This window comes from Rhincodon typus, chromosome 24, assembly GCF_021869965.1.
Source record: "Rhincodon typus isolate 14 chromosome 24, sRhiTyp1.1, whole genome shotgun sequence".
Taxonomy (NCBI): Eukaryota; Metazoa; Chordata; class Chondrichthyes; order Orectolobiformes; family Rhincodontidae; genus Rhincodon; species Rhincodon typus.
Window position 1 is genome coordinate 26,421,979 of NC_063355.1, and position 17,000 is coordinate 26,438,978.

The window sequence follows — 17,000 nt, forward strand, 5'->3', positions numbered from 1 at the left end:
GGCCTGCTGTGTTCATCCCGCTCTACACCTTGTTATCCTCCCTAACCCAAGTCCATCTGACCTCTTGCTGCCTTCTATTCTAAAGCCTACATCAAAAATCATTCATTAATCCTTCATCTCACTGATGATTGTTTGCCATCTAGACCTTAAGACATTGTATTCGCTCCCACCTCTTTACACCTCCTGCAATAAAACCTTTCTCAAAACCAACATTTTTGTCTGCTCCAACATCTTTTCTCAGGATAGAGTTTTGTCTGATAATGCACCTGCGAAGCACATTGGGTATATTTTCCCAGATTAATGACACTATACAAATGTAAGTGGTTGTTGAAAGGAATAGGAAGCAATTCAATATTTTGGAATTGTGTGTTAATAAACTTCTGTGATACGACACAATAAAATCATATGGAGCCTGATTGCATCCTGCAAGGTTCAAACAACATGACAAAAACCTTTCCAGAAGGAGGGCTGTGTATTGAAGATTCCTTGAAAAAGTTGTAAAGTCAAACTAGTCACGAATGGCTTTGAGCATCATAATAAATTATACAGAAAAAATGCTGTTATTTTTATCAAGCCACTGGCACGGACAAAACTCTTGCCAAATATGTTTCCCTAGAAGATTGGGCAACACTTCAAATTGACTTAATTGCTTATAAACACTTTAGGAAACCCTGAGGTGTGAAAGGTGCAACATAGTTGGGGGCAGCATGGTGGCTCAGTGGTTAGCACTGCTGCCTCACAGCTCTAGGGGCCTGGGTTCGATTCCACCCTCAGGCAACTGTCTGTGTGGAGTTTGCACATTTTCCCCGTGTCTGCGTGGGTTTCCTCCCACTGTCCGAAGATGTGCAGGTTAGGAGGATTGGCCATGCTAAATTGCCCAAAAAGTGTTCAGGGATGTGTAGATTAGGTGGGTTACAGGGGGATGGGTCTGGGTGGAATGCTGTGACAGTCGGTGTGGACTTGTTGGGCCGAAGGGCCTGTTTCCACACTGTAGGGTGTCTAAGTCAAGTCATAGTTGCAAGTTTTTCTCTCATTTGGCATGAAAACCCAGGAGGATGGGAAGGTTGGGATCATAAAGCTTCATCTCCCAAAAATGTCTTTATTATTAGTTTGTAAGAAAACACATTTATAAAACATAGTCTATTCCAGTCATTTACAGAGACAAGAGTAGGATCACAGACAAAGACAATATATAATCAGGGACAGCAACAGGTGAGAAGTTATGACACAAAGAACGTTTCAGAATTTATTAAAAAAAACAAGAGAAAAGCAGACATACAAAGCAATGCTTTGGCCTACAACCACACGCTCATTTTCCATTATTATGTTAAAAAATAAAATCTCTCATTTCAGGCCTGATCTCTATCCATCAGCATGAAACAGAAGCACTATTTCTTAATGTTCTTTGAAGTAAGGACAGAATAAATTCACAGTGGCAAGTTCAAGTATTGCAGCTGTAAGTAGCATAGTTTGTATTTCTGCTGTTTGAGGTGGAACAATGACATGCAGTAGGTGAACTGAATTGTCACAGACACCTATCACCTTCTCGTCTTTCTGTAGCACTGTGACTGAGGGATAGTTTGATAGGTAACCCTCACCTCATCTGGTGGATTCTTGACCTTCTGCATGTATCTTCGCACCACGTCCTCTGGGGATTTTACTGTCAGGAAAAAAAAGAGATCACAAATGCTTAAATATCTCACACCAGGAATCCCTCATTCCAGCAGCTGTATGTAGGTAAGCCTACTTTTATTAGTCGAATTCTGCAAAGGCATCACAAGAATGATGATAAAAGGTTGGTTATACCTTAAACTATTTTGCAAGGAGTGCCACAGCCTTGTAAACACTGTAGAAGTGTGTCTGCACATAGTGACCTGGTTTGTGGTTGGTAATGACCACAGAATCCAATAAATAAAGGTCATACTTCAAAGAGTTCAACAGTTCTTTTTCACCATTGCATATCCTCCAGCATAATCTGTATTCCAGATTGAGAGAAGGCATTTTGGAAGTAAGTCTTTTCTTTTGGTCTCAATTTTGTAGTTTATTCCAATCAATGGCCAATGAGGAAGGTTCCGTTCATTGCTCTGCAGTCTAAATGCTACAGATGGGAATTGATAAAGGAATACTTCAACCTAAAACATAGCTTTCAAGAGGTAAACAGAAATCCACCACTGATCATTAACTGCAGATGGTATGGCACATCATGTAAGAGACTGTGTGTTTTGGAAATGTGTGGCAAAGAAACTTGGTTCTTTTCTGCCCTGCTCTTTTTGTGCCTTTTCTTTCCCTTCATGTTCCTGGGCATGAAGGCACAGTGATACAGGGAGCATGAAACTTTAAGTAATCAGTAAAATAAAATCGAGGGGGCCCTGTGGCACAGCTGTAGTGTCCCCACCGCTGAGAGAGAAATCCTGTGTACAAGTCCCACTGCTTCAAAGGTGTGTCGGAACATCTCTGAACAGGTTGGTTTTGTCTTAAACTTATCTGATGTCTGACCTTCCAAAGCCCTCTGGGGTGGAGAATTCCAAACAGTCCGAGTCTTTTCTTCAATCATGGGATGCAGACATTGCTGGCTGGGCAGCATTTATTGCTTGTCCCTTGCCCTTGACAAGGTGGTGGTGAGATGCCTTCCAGAACCACTACAGTGCACATGCTATGGGTTCTCCCACAATGCCCTTGGGGAGGGAATTCCAGATTTTGACCCAGCGACAGTGAAGGAACAGCGACATACTTCCAAGTCAGGATGGTGAGTCGCGTAGAGGGAAATTTGCAGGTTGTGGTAATTCCATGTATGTCCTGCCCTTCTCCTTCTGTGGTAGTGGTGCTGTGTTTGGAAGGAACTGTCTAAGGATCTTTAGTGAATTTCTGCAGCGCATCTTGTAGATAGTACACACTGCTGCTACTGAGTGTCAGTGCTGGACGGAGAGAATGCTTGTGGATGTGGTGCCAATCAAGTGGGCTGCTTTGTCCTAAATGGTGTCAAGCTTCTTGAGTGTTGTTGGGGCTGCACTTATCCAGGCAAGTGGGGGTTATTCCATCACACTCCTGACTTGTGCCTTGTAGATGGGGGACAGGCTTTGGGGAGTCAGGAGGTGAATTACTTGCCACAGTATTCCTAGCCTCTGACCTGCTCTTGTAGCCACTGTGTTTACGTGGCAAGTTCAGTTGAGTTTCTGTTCAGTAGTAACCCCAAGGAAGTTGACAGTGGGGGATTCTGTGAATTAACACCATTGAATGTCACCGGGTGGTGATTAGATTGTCATTTATTGGAAATGATCATTGCCTGACATTTGTGTGACACAAATGTTACTTTAAGTAGTAAAGATGCTTCTCTTCATCCGTCGAAAATGGCTTGCCTATTATTTGCGTTGCCTGGTTTTAGACGCTCAGCTAAGGGAAATATCCTTTCTACGTCTACTCTGCCTAGCCCTTTAAAAATTTTGTGGGTTTTTGCTACTTGGCAGCTCCAACAATTTGCTCAATACCACTATCCCTAGTGATTGCAATTAACTCAAGTTCTTTCTACCCATCTATAAGCTGATTAACAGCGACTTCTGGGTTGTTAACTGGTTCTCTAGCGTGAAGAGCATTGGAATATTCCCCAATTGCCTGAATAGAACTATCTCAGCAAAATGACACCACCCAGGATAAAGCAGTTTGGTGGCCCTGCTACTGAATTCAATAGCCACCCCTACAGTGCCACCACTTGATACAACGGCACCTTATATTCTTTAGGGTACACTATCCTAACTCATCAAACTTGTCTCAGTCTGTGACCTCTATCACTGAGTAAGTCTAGTGACTCCATTATGGGATCAATCCACCACTTTCATGTTCCGCTCCACTTCATATTGCAATTTGACTTGGCCACATCACTTCATCATTGCTGGGTCAGAATCCTGGAATTCCCTATCTAATAACACATGACAGCATGAGAGAACAGAGAGGCTTCAGCAATTAAGGGGGGGCTAGACATCACTGCAAGGCAACTAAAGATGAGCAATAAATGTGGCCTGGCCAGCGACACCCGAATTCCAAACACAAATGTGCAAAAAACTTTACATTAAATACAAAGGATAGTGTAACGTAATTTAACAAGCAACAGCTCATAATTTGGCAGGGAGTCAAGCAGATCTGTTCCAGAGGTGTGTCATATCTGTCAGTAGCTAGGTATGTCCTTGCCCATTTTAGATCTTTAAACATTTTGTATGAAAAGTTGCTGAAAGAGTGAGCTGATACTGTTGCAGCAAGAGCATTGTCTACCCGACTGAACAGACAAATCAAATATACATCTCCTTAGCTAATGAGACTGAAGGATTGAGAGACTGAAGGATTGATGAAAGTAAAAGGTTTAGAACGGATAAAGAAATGCAAGTTAGAATGTGTGGATAATTGGTGAGGGGAGATTGAGTCAACTGAACAAATGAATGATGATTTATTGTCACTTGTCCTCTACAATGAGCAACACAGGAAAATTACAGTAAAAGCTTCAACTAGCATCACAATCAGGCACCATTTTGAATAGTTTAAGAATAAAAAAAAAAATAAAAGGGAACAAAAACTGAGCCTGTATTCCACTGGAGTTTAGAAGAACCACAGGGGATTGTATTGAAACATATTAAGTTTCTACAGGGCTGGATAGACTGGATAGACTGGATTAAGGGATGATGACTCCCCTGGCCAAGGGGTCATGGTGTCAGCGTACAGGATAAGCGACTTCAGGCTGAGATGTAGAAATGTTTCTTCACTCAGAGGGTGGTAAACCTGTGAAATTCTCTACCACAGAAGGCTAAATCACTGAATATTTTTAAGGTTTCTAGAGGTTAAATGTGTCAAAGGGTATGGAGAGCGTCCAGGAATATTACACTGAGATAAAACATGAGCTATGTTCAGATTGAGTTGCAGAGCAAACACAATGGACTGAAAGGTCTACTCCGGCTCCTATTTTCTACATTTCTATGAATTTAATGTTAAATCAGGTACAGAAAGAAAAACAAAAGGAAAAGTACGTTTTCCATATGTAAAAAAAAGGCAGAAATGAAGAGTACAAAATATAAAAATTTGGATTTTTAAAATTCCAGCAATTAAATCCTGAATGAATGAATGAAACTCCACCTTTGTGGTAGCTAATCTTCAACGCCACAGAGATTAATTGTAAGTAATTAACATTTATCACATAGTTCAAAGAGTACTTAAGACTGGAATGAACAAGACTTGACTTTTAGTGGTGAGTATAATTTGTATTTAACATGCAAATGCAACAATGGCATGACATCCAATGCATTTCAATAGTGAGGCAGGCAGTGAAATGTTTTCACAGAACTAATTGCAAGGCATAATGCTAAACGCAATGTTCAGATATTTGTGTTCAACCTCATTTCTGCCCTTCCTATAAACTCGCTGCGCCATTTATGCACATGTAAAATGGTGTGCACCATTGGCCTCATTGTTATTTTTATCACCAATTGTGGCTCACATCTCACTGGTGACATTAATAAACCGGAAACAAAAGACACTGCAGACAAATAGTTACACCCCTTTAGAAATAATGAATGAGGAGTTGGTGTGTAATTAACATTCATTAATAATACTGAACTGAAAGTAATTATTGTTTATTTAAAAGTCAAGGACAGAAGATTCTTGATGAGAAGCCAAATTGTCTATTAATCCCTGATAGCTAAAGCTTTTCGATGAACAGCACGTATGCCAGATGATTTGTAAGTTAGTAATTATCTAACACAGGAATGAAATGTGAAAACCCTAGGCTTTTACAATTATTAGCTCATTTTTAAATGTGGGAACAGAAATCAAGCGTGAGAGAACCCAAGTTATGCTCTCTGTATATTTCAAAGACTGGCTCAAATTTGCCAGGAACACAGAGTGTAAAGGATTCCTGTTCTGATGATGGGTCACTGGGCCTGAAACATTAACTCTGACTTCTCTGCACAGATGCTACCTGACTTGCTGAGCTTTTCCAGCAATTTCTGTTTTTGTACTATAAAAGGGGAACGCTGCCATTTCCAAAGGATGCAGGAACATCTCTTTGAACCAACCAGTTCCTTGATTTCTTCCAAAGCCAGCGTTCTTACAATGAATGATGACGAATGTGTCTATGAATGTTACTAGTTGCCATATTTCTGAGTGAAGAAAAGCTTAGTATTCTTTTCAGGTCAACAGCATGATGTTTGCACTTCTGATGTGTGGTCTTCCTGACATTGAGGAAGGCGATTTTAATCATGTTTTAGGTTATTCATTTCCTTCTTGTGCTGATGTTTCAAAATTCAGACAGGGGATAATATGGACAGAAATGTAAAATGGGTTACAACTCAAATACAAGCACACAGTAGAATCATAGAATTCCCTGCAGTGCAGATAAAGGCCATTCAGCCCATTGAGTCTGCAGCAACCCTCTGAACAGCATGCCACCCAGACCTGCCCAATCCCCAAAACCCAGCATTTCCCATGGCTAATCCATCTGGACACTACAGGGCCATTTAGCATGGCCATATCACCTAACCTGCACATCTTTGGACTGTGGGAGGAAATCGGAGCACCCAGAGAAAATTCGCGCAGACACGGGGAGAACGTACAAACTCCACACAGACAATTGCCCAAGGATCCCTGGCATTGTGAGGCAGCAGTGCTAACCACTGATCACGCGCCCCACTACAAGATGGTTGCAAGTATTTAAAGTAGGAATAGCTAAGCAACATAAAAGGAGCAAGACTGTAATGGCACCACTTCAGTCATAGTTAAAACAGTGAATGGGCCAGATCAGCAATGCGTTAATAACACAGGCTAACAACACATGGAGGAAAATTATAAAACTGATCAACTAATCAATGAACAGTATGAGGTGGGGGCATGCATGGGAGGAGAAACATCAGCTCACACATTGCTGTCCACAGTGAGTGCACTGCTAATTGTCATAAATGCAAAAACAATGTATTATTGAAGGTCCAGGCATTTTGCAGCACACCCTCAGGGGGCCATTACTGTAATGAACAAGCCACAGATTTAATTTTACAAGTTGCTCAAACCCATTTGGTTCTTACTAAATGGACCTTAGATTTCTCCGATGTCAGCCTCCTGGGTACATGCTATTGCTCACAGTTGCAAACTATTTGCCAGTCAAACACAACAACCGCCTTATGAATGACTCTAAAAAATGTCGCAGAGGCTGCTGCTCTTCGCTTTCAAATTCATTGCCCCAGTTACTTTGCTGTTGAGGACACACACTGAATCTGTTTAAGCCAGCTGTATTTTTAAAGTAATCCTCATGTAATCTGTGGGAGGAACAGATACTTTTTTTTAATTCATTCACAGGATGCGGGTGTTGCTGGCTAGGCCAGCAATCATTGTGTGTTCCTAATTGCCCAGAGGGCAGTGGAGAGTCAATAATATTGCTGTGGGTCTGGAGTCACATGTAGGCCAGACCAGGTAAGGATGGCAGTTTCTTTCCCTAAGGGTCATTAGTGATGGGTTTTTCAGATAATTGACAGTGATTTCACAGTCATCATTAGACTTTTAATTCCAGACTTTTATTGAATTTATATTCCATCATCTGCCATGATGCGATTCAGACCCAGGCCCCCTGGAACATATACGGAGTCTCTGGATTAACAGTCTAGTGGTATTACAACTAGGCCATCACCTCCTCTCCATGGAGACTTCCCTCAAGTTAGAGATGATATTTGAGGAGTGGTGGTGGGGATATGGGAGGCGCGGTGATGGGGATGTTGATATGGGAGAAGTTATGATGTAGATATGGGAGGGGCAGTGGCAGGGATTATGGGAGGAGCAGTAGGAATATGCAAGTAATGGTAGACACTATGGGAAGAGTGGAGTCTGTCAGATTTTACAGCTGAGTGAGAAATTTAAGCTCCCGCTGCTCTGTGTTAGAAATTTTAGTTTTCACACACATAGCCCTTTATTACTTAAGTCACTGTGGAGTTGTCCACAGAAGTCAGGCCACAATATAAGTAGGGTAGGTACAACAGCATCTCTGCAGCACAACTACAACCTACATGCAGAACCCAAGACAGTAACATCTCAAGCAGGTCCAGTTCATAGCGATGTTGATTTGGAAACATATTTTAAAATAGTTTACATGTAACAATAAATGAGGGACAGATTTTGAGATAAGCACAAGTGCCATTTTGCTCCTTAAATGAGATCATAAGATGATAAGATATAGGAGAAGTAGCCCAATCAGACCATTGAGATAGCTTCTCCACTAAATAAGATCATAATTGATCTTAAAATCCTCAACTCCACTTTCCAGACTTCTCCCAATAACCCCCAATTCCTTTACTGATTAGAAATCTGTCTATAACTGGATAACTAGAAGAGATGGCAGAGCTTAGCACTATTCAAATTAATGGTAATGAACACAGGGACATTAGATATATAATACTTAGCACATTGAATAAGATTTCATTACCATTTTAATCTTGACTTTAATAAAAGACAGTTGAAGTGGTCAAGAGCAACAGATTCTGGTGCAGAAAGCTGACTTGGCAAAGCTTTTTAATTCATTTCAGACCCCAAGGGAGGCTTTATATCCAATCTGTACTCACTAACACTAAGTTAATACATTTTCAAAATTCGAGCTTTAACAGCATTAAGAGAACAGGGAATCGCTCTGAGTAACTTAGTAATCACACCAGATTCCTGTCAGGCCAAGTCCAAGGGGCAGATACCGTCTCTGTTTAAAATGCTGCCCTGTTACTCTAAATTAGGGAAAACTGAATCAAACCAAATTTCATATGCCGCTATAAGAATTTATATATTTCAAGTGTATGGTATTTACACACAACCGAAATGTCTGATTGCTAATTTCCCAGGAATGGTGCACATTTTACAGTAGGGTGAACAACTGTGCTGCCAGTCCTGAAGTTGGAAAGTAAAGGCATAACGTGTGAACTTAAAAGTGTGTGGTGCCGTGGAGAGGTGAAAATACAGGCTAACAGCGAAGGTGCAAATGCAGAGTACCAAGGAGAGGTGAAGGAACAGAGCACTGTCTAACAGCTCACCACATCTCACCGTTTACAGTCACCCTATAACATGCAATGTATTCAATTAATCGCACAATTTACTTTGGAAAGAGCTCTGTTCTTGATAAACTTAAAAATGGAATAAAATGAGATGCCCTCTAAGTTTTGAAAGGTAACATTTCATTTTAGGATTACTCAAAAGTATCCAGGTACAAAATATAATATTCAATTCCTTTGAAACATTTCTTTCTATTTCTGTTAATACTCTATAATAAATTGCAGAGCTGAAATAGTCAGGGGTTCGACACTAGAGGACATGCTAAACCTGAGTGTGTGAAGGAGTTAACAAAAGCAGACACAGTCATTAATCAGCTACATTGGATGGTCATGTCTTTTCCAGCCGTGTCCTTTAATTTGGTTTCCGAGCACGCTGCGAGATTTCAACAGCTCCTCACAGTAGCATTATCAGTAATGAAGCAGAAACATCCAAAACACTGACAGGAGGTGGTGAATCTTCACCTTGGAATAGGCTGCTTTGGAAAGGAGTATGTCAAATGAGACTCTTCTTTATCTGCCAAAGTTAAGGGGGCAGGTTGGCACATTTTGGGGGAAGTACAGTTGATACACCTACCTTTTTTCAGATGTTTCTTCTTAGTCTTTCTGCAGATACCAGATATCCCTGGCACTGGCTTTATTTCACTCTTGTTGACAGGTGGTGGATGAAGTATCGGTTTGGGAGCCCGAGTCAGACATACTGGAAGGCCAGCTGCACACATTAGAATCCCAGTCATACCTGTGTGGATTGTAAATGCAGATCATCTTTAGAATTTAAAACAGCCACATTGTAAATCATAAATATCGCCATCTTCTGAAACCGTTTTAATGACGAAAAGAGTTATATTGCACAGATATTACAATCTAGGATTTCCTCATGAGTTCTGCTGACCTATCACTCTGAAGGTAATTATTTTACCACGTCGATTTTGGTCTGACACTCCACTCGTGCTCATTTCTATTCATTCCTGTCTTCAGATCCTACAATTAAAATCCATTCCTAATGTTGAAGATAAACCCTTAGACTGTCGTATGATTTTTATCTTTTGTGGATAAATGCATTCTGCTTAATCTGTCTTTCAGTCAGACATATTGAAAGAATGTTGATGCAATCGTGTGACAACTGATTCAAGTAGCTAGGGCAGTGGTCCTATCTCCTCCCCACTACAACACCCAATTTGAAGCTAGAAAATTGTTGTTAGCTGTCACGGAGAGGGGGCTGGAGGGATGGGAGGTGAGAGAGCAGGGGCCTGCAAGAAGGGGAGCACGTTATAACTCGGTCAGAGATCCAAAGCAAACAATCCGGCCTCGGAGCTTGCAATTCCAAAAATTTCAGCTGGCAACCAACCCCTGTTTTGGGAAACCCCTATCTAAAGTAGCCAAGTAACCCCATCCCTGAACTAACATGTGGTTGTTGTTTCCTCTCTGACTCAATGTCTTAAAAGGCATTTGCTATGTGATACTCAGTCGTAAAGAAGGAGGAAGCCCATTTGCTCCTCAATCTGTGTCAAGTTATTTGACCTCAGCTAAGGATGTGACAATGGCAGAAATTGTTTCAAGCCAGGCTGGGTAAAAAGAAAATCAGCCAGCATTCCCGCTGTTAGCTAATATCTAGTGACTCTTTCAGAAAATGTGCATTTCCGGATGACAAATGATGTCCCCTGCACTGCACTAAACAGCCTGCAACAATTGCAGGGACTGCAAAAAGTTTGAGCAAAGTGACCACAGAGCTGTGGTCCAAGGAGTCATTGAAGCACAGAGAGTAAAGAGGAAGACTGAGGCTGCCTGAGGAAAGGAGTTAGGAAATGAGCAACGGATGACTAAAGTAAGAGGAGAGATTGTGAAGTATGAGAGAAAACTAGCAAGAATTCTAAAAATAAACAGTGAAACCTTCTACAGGTACATAAAGTGACATAAAAAGCATTGCAAGAGTAGTTGAAACCAACAGACAAAAAAGGAACAAAAGGTTTCAATTTCTAGAGAGGAAAACTAATAGGACTAAAAGTTGACAAGTTCCCTTGACCTGATGACCTGCATCCTAGAGCCTTAAAAGGAAATGCCTACAGAGATACTGTGTGTATTGGATGTCAGCTTCCAAAATTATCTGGATTCTAGAAAGGGCTCAGCAGTTTGGAAAATATAATACCACTATTCAGAAAAGATGAAGACGGAAAGCAGGAAGCCATAGGCGATGGGTCTACCATCTGAAATTGGGGAAATATTAATGTACATTTGTAAAGATTTAAAAAATCATATCACAAACAAGCAAAGTCAACGTGATTTTGTGAAAGGGAAGTAGTGTCTAAAATATTGATTTGAGTTATTTGCTGATTTCACAAGCAGGGTGGATAAAGGGGAATCAGCAGACATAATGCATTTGGATTTTCAAAAACATTCATTAAGGTAGTACATAAAAAGTTAAGATAAGAACTCATGATGTTGGAGGTGATATGCATATTGGGGCTTGGATAGAGGATTGGTTGACTGACAGGAGATATTGAACCAAGAAAAAAGGGTAATTTTCAGGTATCTAGTAGCTAGTGAAGTGTGACACAGATCAGTATTCAGGCCTCATAATGTATGCTCTATACTAATGACTTAGATGGAAAGAAAAACTGTATTGTAGCCAAATTTGCCGATGACTCAGAGAAGTAGAAAAGCAAGTTGTGCAAAGGACATAAACAGCCTGCAATGGGATATAGAAAAGTTAAGCGAGTTGGCGAAAATGGCAAATGGAATTGAATATGGAAAATTGAGAAGTAAGAGAGTAAGAGTGGAAAAGCAGGGTCTTTTTTAAATGGGGAGAGATGGCAGAATGCTGTGATACAAAGGGGTCCAACTGTCTGAGCACATGAATCATAAAACATTAGTATATAGGCATAGTAAGTCATTCGGAAGGCAATGGAATGTTGGTCCTTATTGCAAGCAAGACAGTATAAAATTAAGAAGTCTTGCTATAACAATACAGGGCATTGATGCAGTTGCACTTAGGAGCACTGTCAGTGGTCCTCACTTAAGGACAGATAGACTTACATTAGAAACACTGCAGGCAAAATTCACCAGGGTGAAACCTAAAAAGGTTGTTTAATGAGGAGTGGTTGAGTCAATTGGGCCTATTTGAGTTTAGAAGAAATGGGTGATGATCTTACTGAAACATTCTTAGGGGGTGTGATGGGGCACACACAGAGAGGGTGTTCCCTCTCATCGAGGAATCTAGATTTAGGGGACTCAATCTACAACGGAGAAAAGGAGGAATTTCTTCTCTGAGTGTTGTTAATCTTTGGAGTTCATTTTCACAGAAAGCAACGAAGGGTAAGTCATTCAATTTACTTAAGGCAGAGTTCATAACATTTTTGTTCAATAAGGGGATCAAGGATTATGGGCACAAACAAGAAAGGGGAGTTAAGGTCACAATCAATTAGCTCAACCGTTTTGAGTAGTTGGAAAGTATCGATGGGCCGAACGTTCTACTCTTGCTTTGATTTCTTATGATCTTATTACTTTATGATCTCACTGAAATGCAAACGTCTGAACAGAATTTCTAGGCCTGTAAATCTTTAGCTTTTGTTTCCTGGTTATATATGTCAAAATGACTACAAAAGATTAAGGGAACAGAGTGATAGAAAGTACTAAACTGTAGTCCAATGGCTCTACACTCGGCTGAAATTTCTGTGATTGTGTGTAATGAAGTCTATTAGAATACGATAGGTTAGCTCCAAACACTTAACAGACTGCCTGCAGTCCCTTACTATGACCAAGCATTCTGTAGTTAGGTTATCTTAACTGAAGGCAGGAATGACATCTTAACGTTCTCAGCTTTAATCAACACAAGGTGAATGTGATGTAAAAAGCTACACACCGAAAAAATTTCTATTCTGATTCATTGAAAAGGAATTTGAAGTGTTGATGCTCTCGTTTTACACCAATCCAGAGATTAGAAAGTGATGCAAATGATGATAGTTACAAGATTGGGATCTACAATCAAATCCCTCCACTAACAATAGGAGATTCAGTACAGTAAAGGACTGAACAGTGTGTGCATAAAATTCAGATTGCTACCTTTATCCCCTCCTTGGATATTAAGGTCAGACATTACAATGAATTAGTTTCACAGTTTTTTAACATTCTCCTGCTCAGCATGAAGGCTGTGTTTTGCTTCATACCTGCAAGTGCTGGGTGGACAGGACCAGATCCATTTAGGTTTTTCACTGGGAGAGCAGGAACGCTGGAAGAAATCAAAAGGAAAGTATTAGGTTTTTTTAATAGAGATCACAATTCCACAGACTATACCAAGATATTTCTGTACATTCTGCATCCCAAAGATAATACAATTGCTACTGTGCATTGGACACTTGCTACTTCAAAATTACCCGGTGTTTCAAAGTCTAAGTGTTTGAAGCTCTATCATTCTGATTGGTTTAATGCTGTATATTAAAGTTTATTGGCAGCAGTCAGGCTTGATTAAGTGCCCATCAAAAGACATTTCTAGCAAATAAATATGAACTAGTTGCTCCCATTAATATGTCTCAGCTGATAGAAAGTTATGTGCTGTTGTTTGAGTCTGATGAGCAGACTTATAAAGTTCAGAGGGCTATAACGAGAAGAGGTTGAAACTGTGGCTTACTTGTAATAATGAGCTAAATTGTGAACAAGGAGAACAGGTCAATGCAAAGTCACACCTGCGGTCTTCAGATTTCCTGCTTTCCTTTAGGTCACCATGACAACATAACCCATCACATATACACTACTTGCCAGAGCGCTTAAGGAACATTAATTCCTACTGAGAAAGCCAACAGTTATTAAAGGTATTGACAGAAATCAAAAGGTTGCAGTTTGTAAAAGAAACTTGCAGTTTAGGTAGTGCACCACTTCAAATCAGTGTCATTGAAATATGACCATAAATGACTGTTATTAGAAAACACATCAACTTTCTAGAGAAATGCTTTCAGAGATTGGTATATCTAAATGATATGTGGGGACTGATCTCGAAGTGCAGGATTTTCCTGTGAAGTTTGAACCCAGCAATCCCCAGCTGGAATAAATGGAAAATTCCAGTTGTCTTCTAATCGGGCTTAAGTTTTCATAAAAAGGCTTAACTGGTTACTGTCAACCCCTGGAGGGGGTGTCAGGGGTTGAAGATGGGGAATCTGACATACACGCCAGCAGCACAAAATTCTGGTCCTTCCTCCCTCAATTCCTGCCCTCAAGAGGGGCTAAAAATCCAGCACTGTCTTTCCATTCACATTTTGCAGAAATATTCACTGTTAAGATTACAGGAACAACTCAAATATGAAAAACACTGAAAGATCCCTATGAATAAAGAGAACAGCCAAATCGCAAGCCCATTACACAACTAAAAGAGCAACTATACAACAAAGATCTCTTGGCTTTTCTAACATGAATCAGAACAGATTTTTTGGGCTGCTTACTGGACACACACTAAGATTTACAGTGAAGCTGTTAATCCCTTGTAGTTTTAAATGGGTACTTTCAGCTATTGAGCATAAATGCAAATGTCCCAAAACCTTTGGAACAATAGTTCAGCTTGCATTGTCCAACATGGACTTTCCTCAAATGGTGTCCCTTAGCAACTAGGGACATGGCTTCTTATATCAAGCCTCCTCTCTCACTGCGCTGTTGTTCATTGCCTGGTAATAATTTGTATGCAACTGATCACAAGTTATTGTGTTTTGTCATTTGGTGATGCATCTTGGAAGTAAATTTTTAAAAACTCGAAAAATAAAACACAATGAAGCATTCTTTAAAGTCCAGTTGACCTCAAATGTTAGTCTTAGTCTCCGAATGTTAATACAATAAATACCTCAGTCAGTAGAGAGATCTGAAAAAAAAAAACTTTCAAAGACAGCCTCAAGTAAGTTCCAAGACTCCTCATCACAGTGAGTAAACATTTAATAAATGATGCATTTATAGGCTCTGGAATTGTTCCCGCCAGCTTGGATAACAATCTTTTATGAGAGAGTCTTTCTGCAGTCCATTTCAGGAGCATCAGTTGAACCACATGGTGACGACATTTTCTTGAACACAGATTGCTTAGCGGAGATTGCCTTCATTGCAGCCTGGTTTACAAAATGGCCTCACAGATATTAGGCCTTCTGTTTGCTAACAGCCTAACACTGTGTTAGGTGTTGCTCCAGCTGTATCTCTTTCTGTACACAATAGGACAGAAGGTGGTATACTTCCAATCAATAATGATGGATGCTTAGAGCAAGCCTTTGCACCTGAAAAACAGGCAGGGCACCACTGAATTTCTAGATTATAGTCAATGAGGCCTCACTTAAAGAGCATCAGGTCTGTACAAAATCACCGTTAACCTGAACTTTGCATTACAAAACAGTTTTTACTGTCATTTACAAATGTAGCAAAACAGAAAGAGGCAGTCATCATGAAAATCTCATTTGGGAAATCTCAAGTTTCATGAGGGAAATACACATCAAGAGCCATTAATCACAGCTGCCATATCCATGCCACAGATGTGGGCATCAGTGATTAGGCTAGCATTTATTGCCCGACCCTAACTGCCTTGGAGAAGGTAGTTGTGAGCGATCTTCTTGCACTGCTGCAGTCCTCAGATGTTAGAACACACTCAGTGATGTTAGGGAGGCAGTTCCAGGATTTTGACCCAGCAACAGTCAAAGAACAGTGATATAATTCCAAGTCAGGATGGTGTGTCATAGCATAGAACTTGCAGGTGATGGTGTTGTCCATGCACCTGCTGTCCTTGTCCTGTGTGAGAGAGGCCATGGTTCTGGACTGAGCTGTTAGAGGGCCTTCATCAGTTATTGTAGTGCATTTTGTCGATAGTACACACTGCTGCTACTGCTTGTTGGTGATGAAAGAACAGAACATTGAATGTGATGTATAGGGTACCAATCAAGCTGTCCGCTTTGTCCTGGTCAAGCTTCTTGAATATTTTTGGAGCTGCACTCATCCAGGCAAACGGAGATTATCTCATCACATTCCTGACTTGCCTCAGGGGTGAGTTATTCACTTCAGAATTCCCAGCCTCTGACTTGATCTCGTAGCCACAGCATTTATATAGCTGGTCCAGTTCAGTTTCCGGTCAATGGTAACTTCCACAGATGTTGATGGTGAGGGGTGACTAAGTGATGGTAATGCCACAGAGGGGTGATGGTTAGATTCTCTCATGTTGCTGATGGCCATTGCCTGGTATTTGTGTGACATGAATGTGACTAAATTTCCAAGTAGATTCCATTTCACGTGTTTATTTTTTTGCACACAGTGGTACTTTGAGCGGTCATAAAGTTGTCAATTCATTTGTGTTCATCAAGGCGTATGTGGCGCTTTCATTGAAAATGTTTATTGAAAAGCTGCAGAATGTTCCAGATGTTCCAAATTTTTGTTTTAATGGGGAGTGTTGATCTGCTGTGTTTCCTGTTGTTTTTGTGTGGATTACATTGCTGAATGAAGTACTAAGTGGATGAGCTAGAGCACTTTACAAAATTATTATTTTTATCTACAGGGTAAGGAAATCCTGATCCACACATAATCCTGATTCATTCAGAACATCTCTTAGCAAAGGATTTACTAATGCTTAATCCACCAGCCTGACAGACTCAGGCAATATAGCCATTTTTTTTTAAAGGATGGGAAAAACACTGCTCAGCAATCAAGATCCATTGCTCCCTTATTCGATTCCACTTTGGTGGTTTTCACTGTAACCAAGCCACAGCAAGTTGTTCACATTTGTTCACAACAAAGATCAATAATCTTTCCTGGCCATGAGCCATCTCAAAGTCTATTTAATCAAGTTCTAAAGCTGCTTATTAAATGCCAACATTTCTGATGCAGCTTGAAGCAATGCTGCTATTAACTATTAGACCCTCTCCAAATGCCTGCTGCACATTTTAGACTGTCCCAACAGTGACCACCACAGAGGGCACTTACCCAGTAAGCAAAGAAATCTTCATT

General features: G+C 40.5%; 1 protein-coding gene across 3 annotated transcripts in view; it reads right to left on the minus strand.

Moving 5' to 3' along the window:
• The window catches only part of LOC109934269 (E3 ubiquitin-protein ligase DTX1), a 237,558-nt gene that overhangs the window by 20,439 nt on the left and 200,119 nt on the right, over positions 1-17,000 (minus strand). For all 3 annotated transcript variants that reach the window (XM_020533075.2, XM_048611519.1, XM_020533077.2), the window contains exons 3-5: positions 13,214-13,275; positions 9,628-9,789; positions 1,599-1,660 (exon numbers count right to left, since the gene is read on the minus strand). In XM_020533075.2, coding sequence (XP_020388664.1) covers positions 1,599-1,660; positions 9,628-9,789; positions 13,214-13,275 — 286 coding nt within the window. The remainder of the gene's footprint in view (positions 1-1,598; positions 1,661-9,627; positions 9,790-13,213; positions 13,276-17,000) is intronic.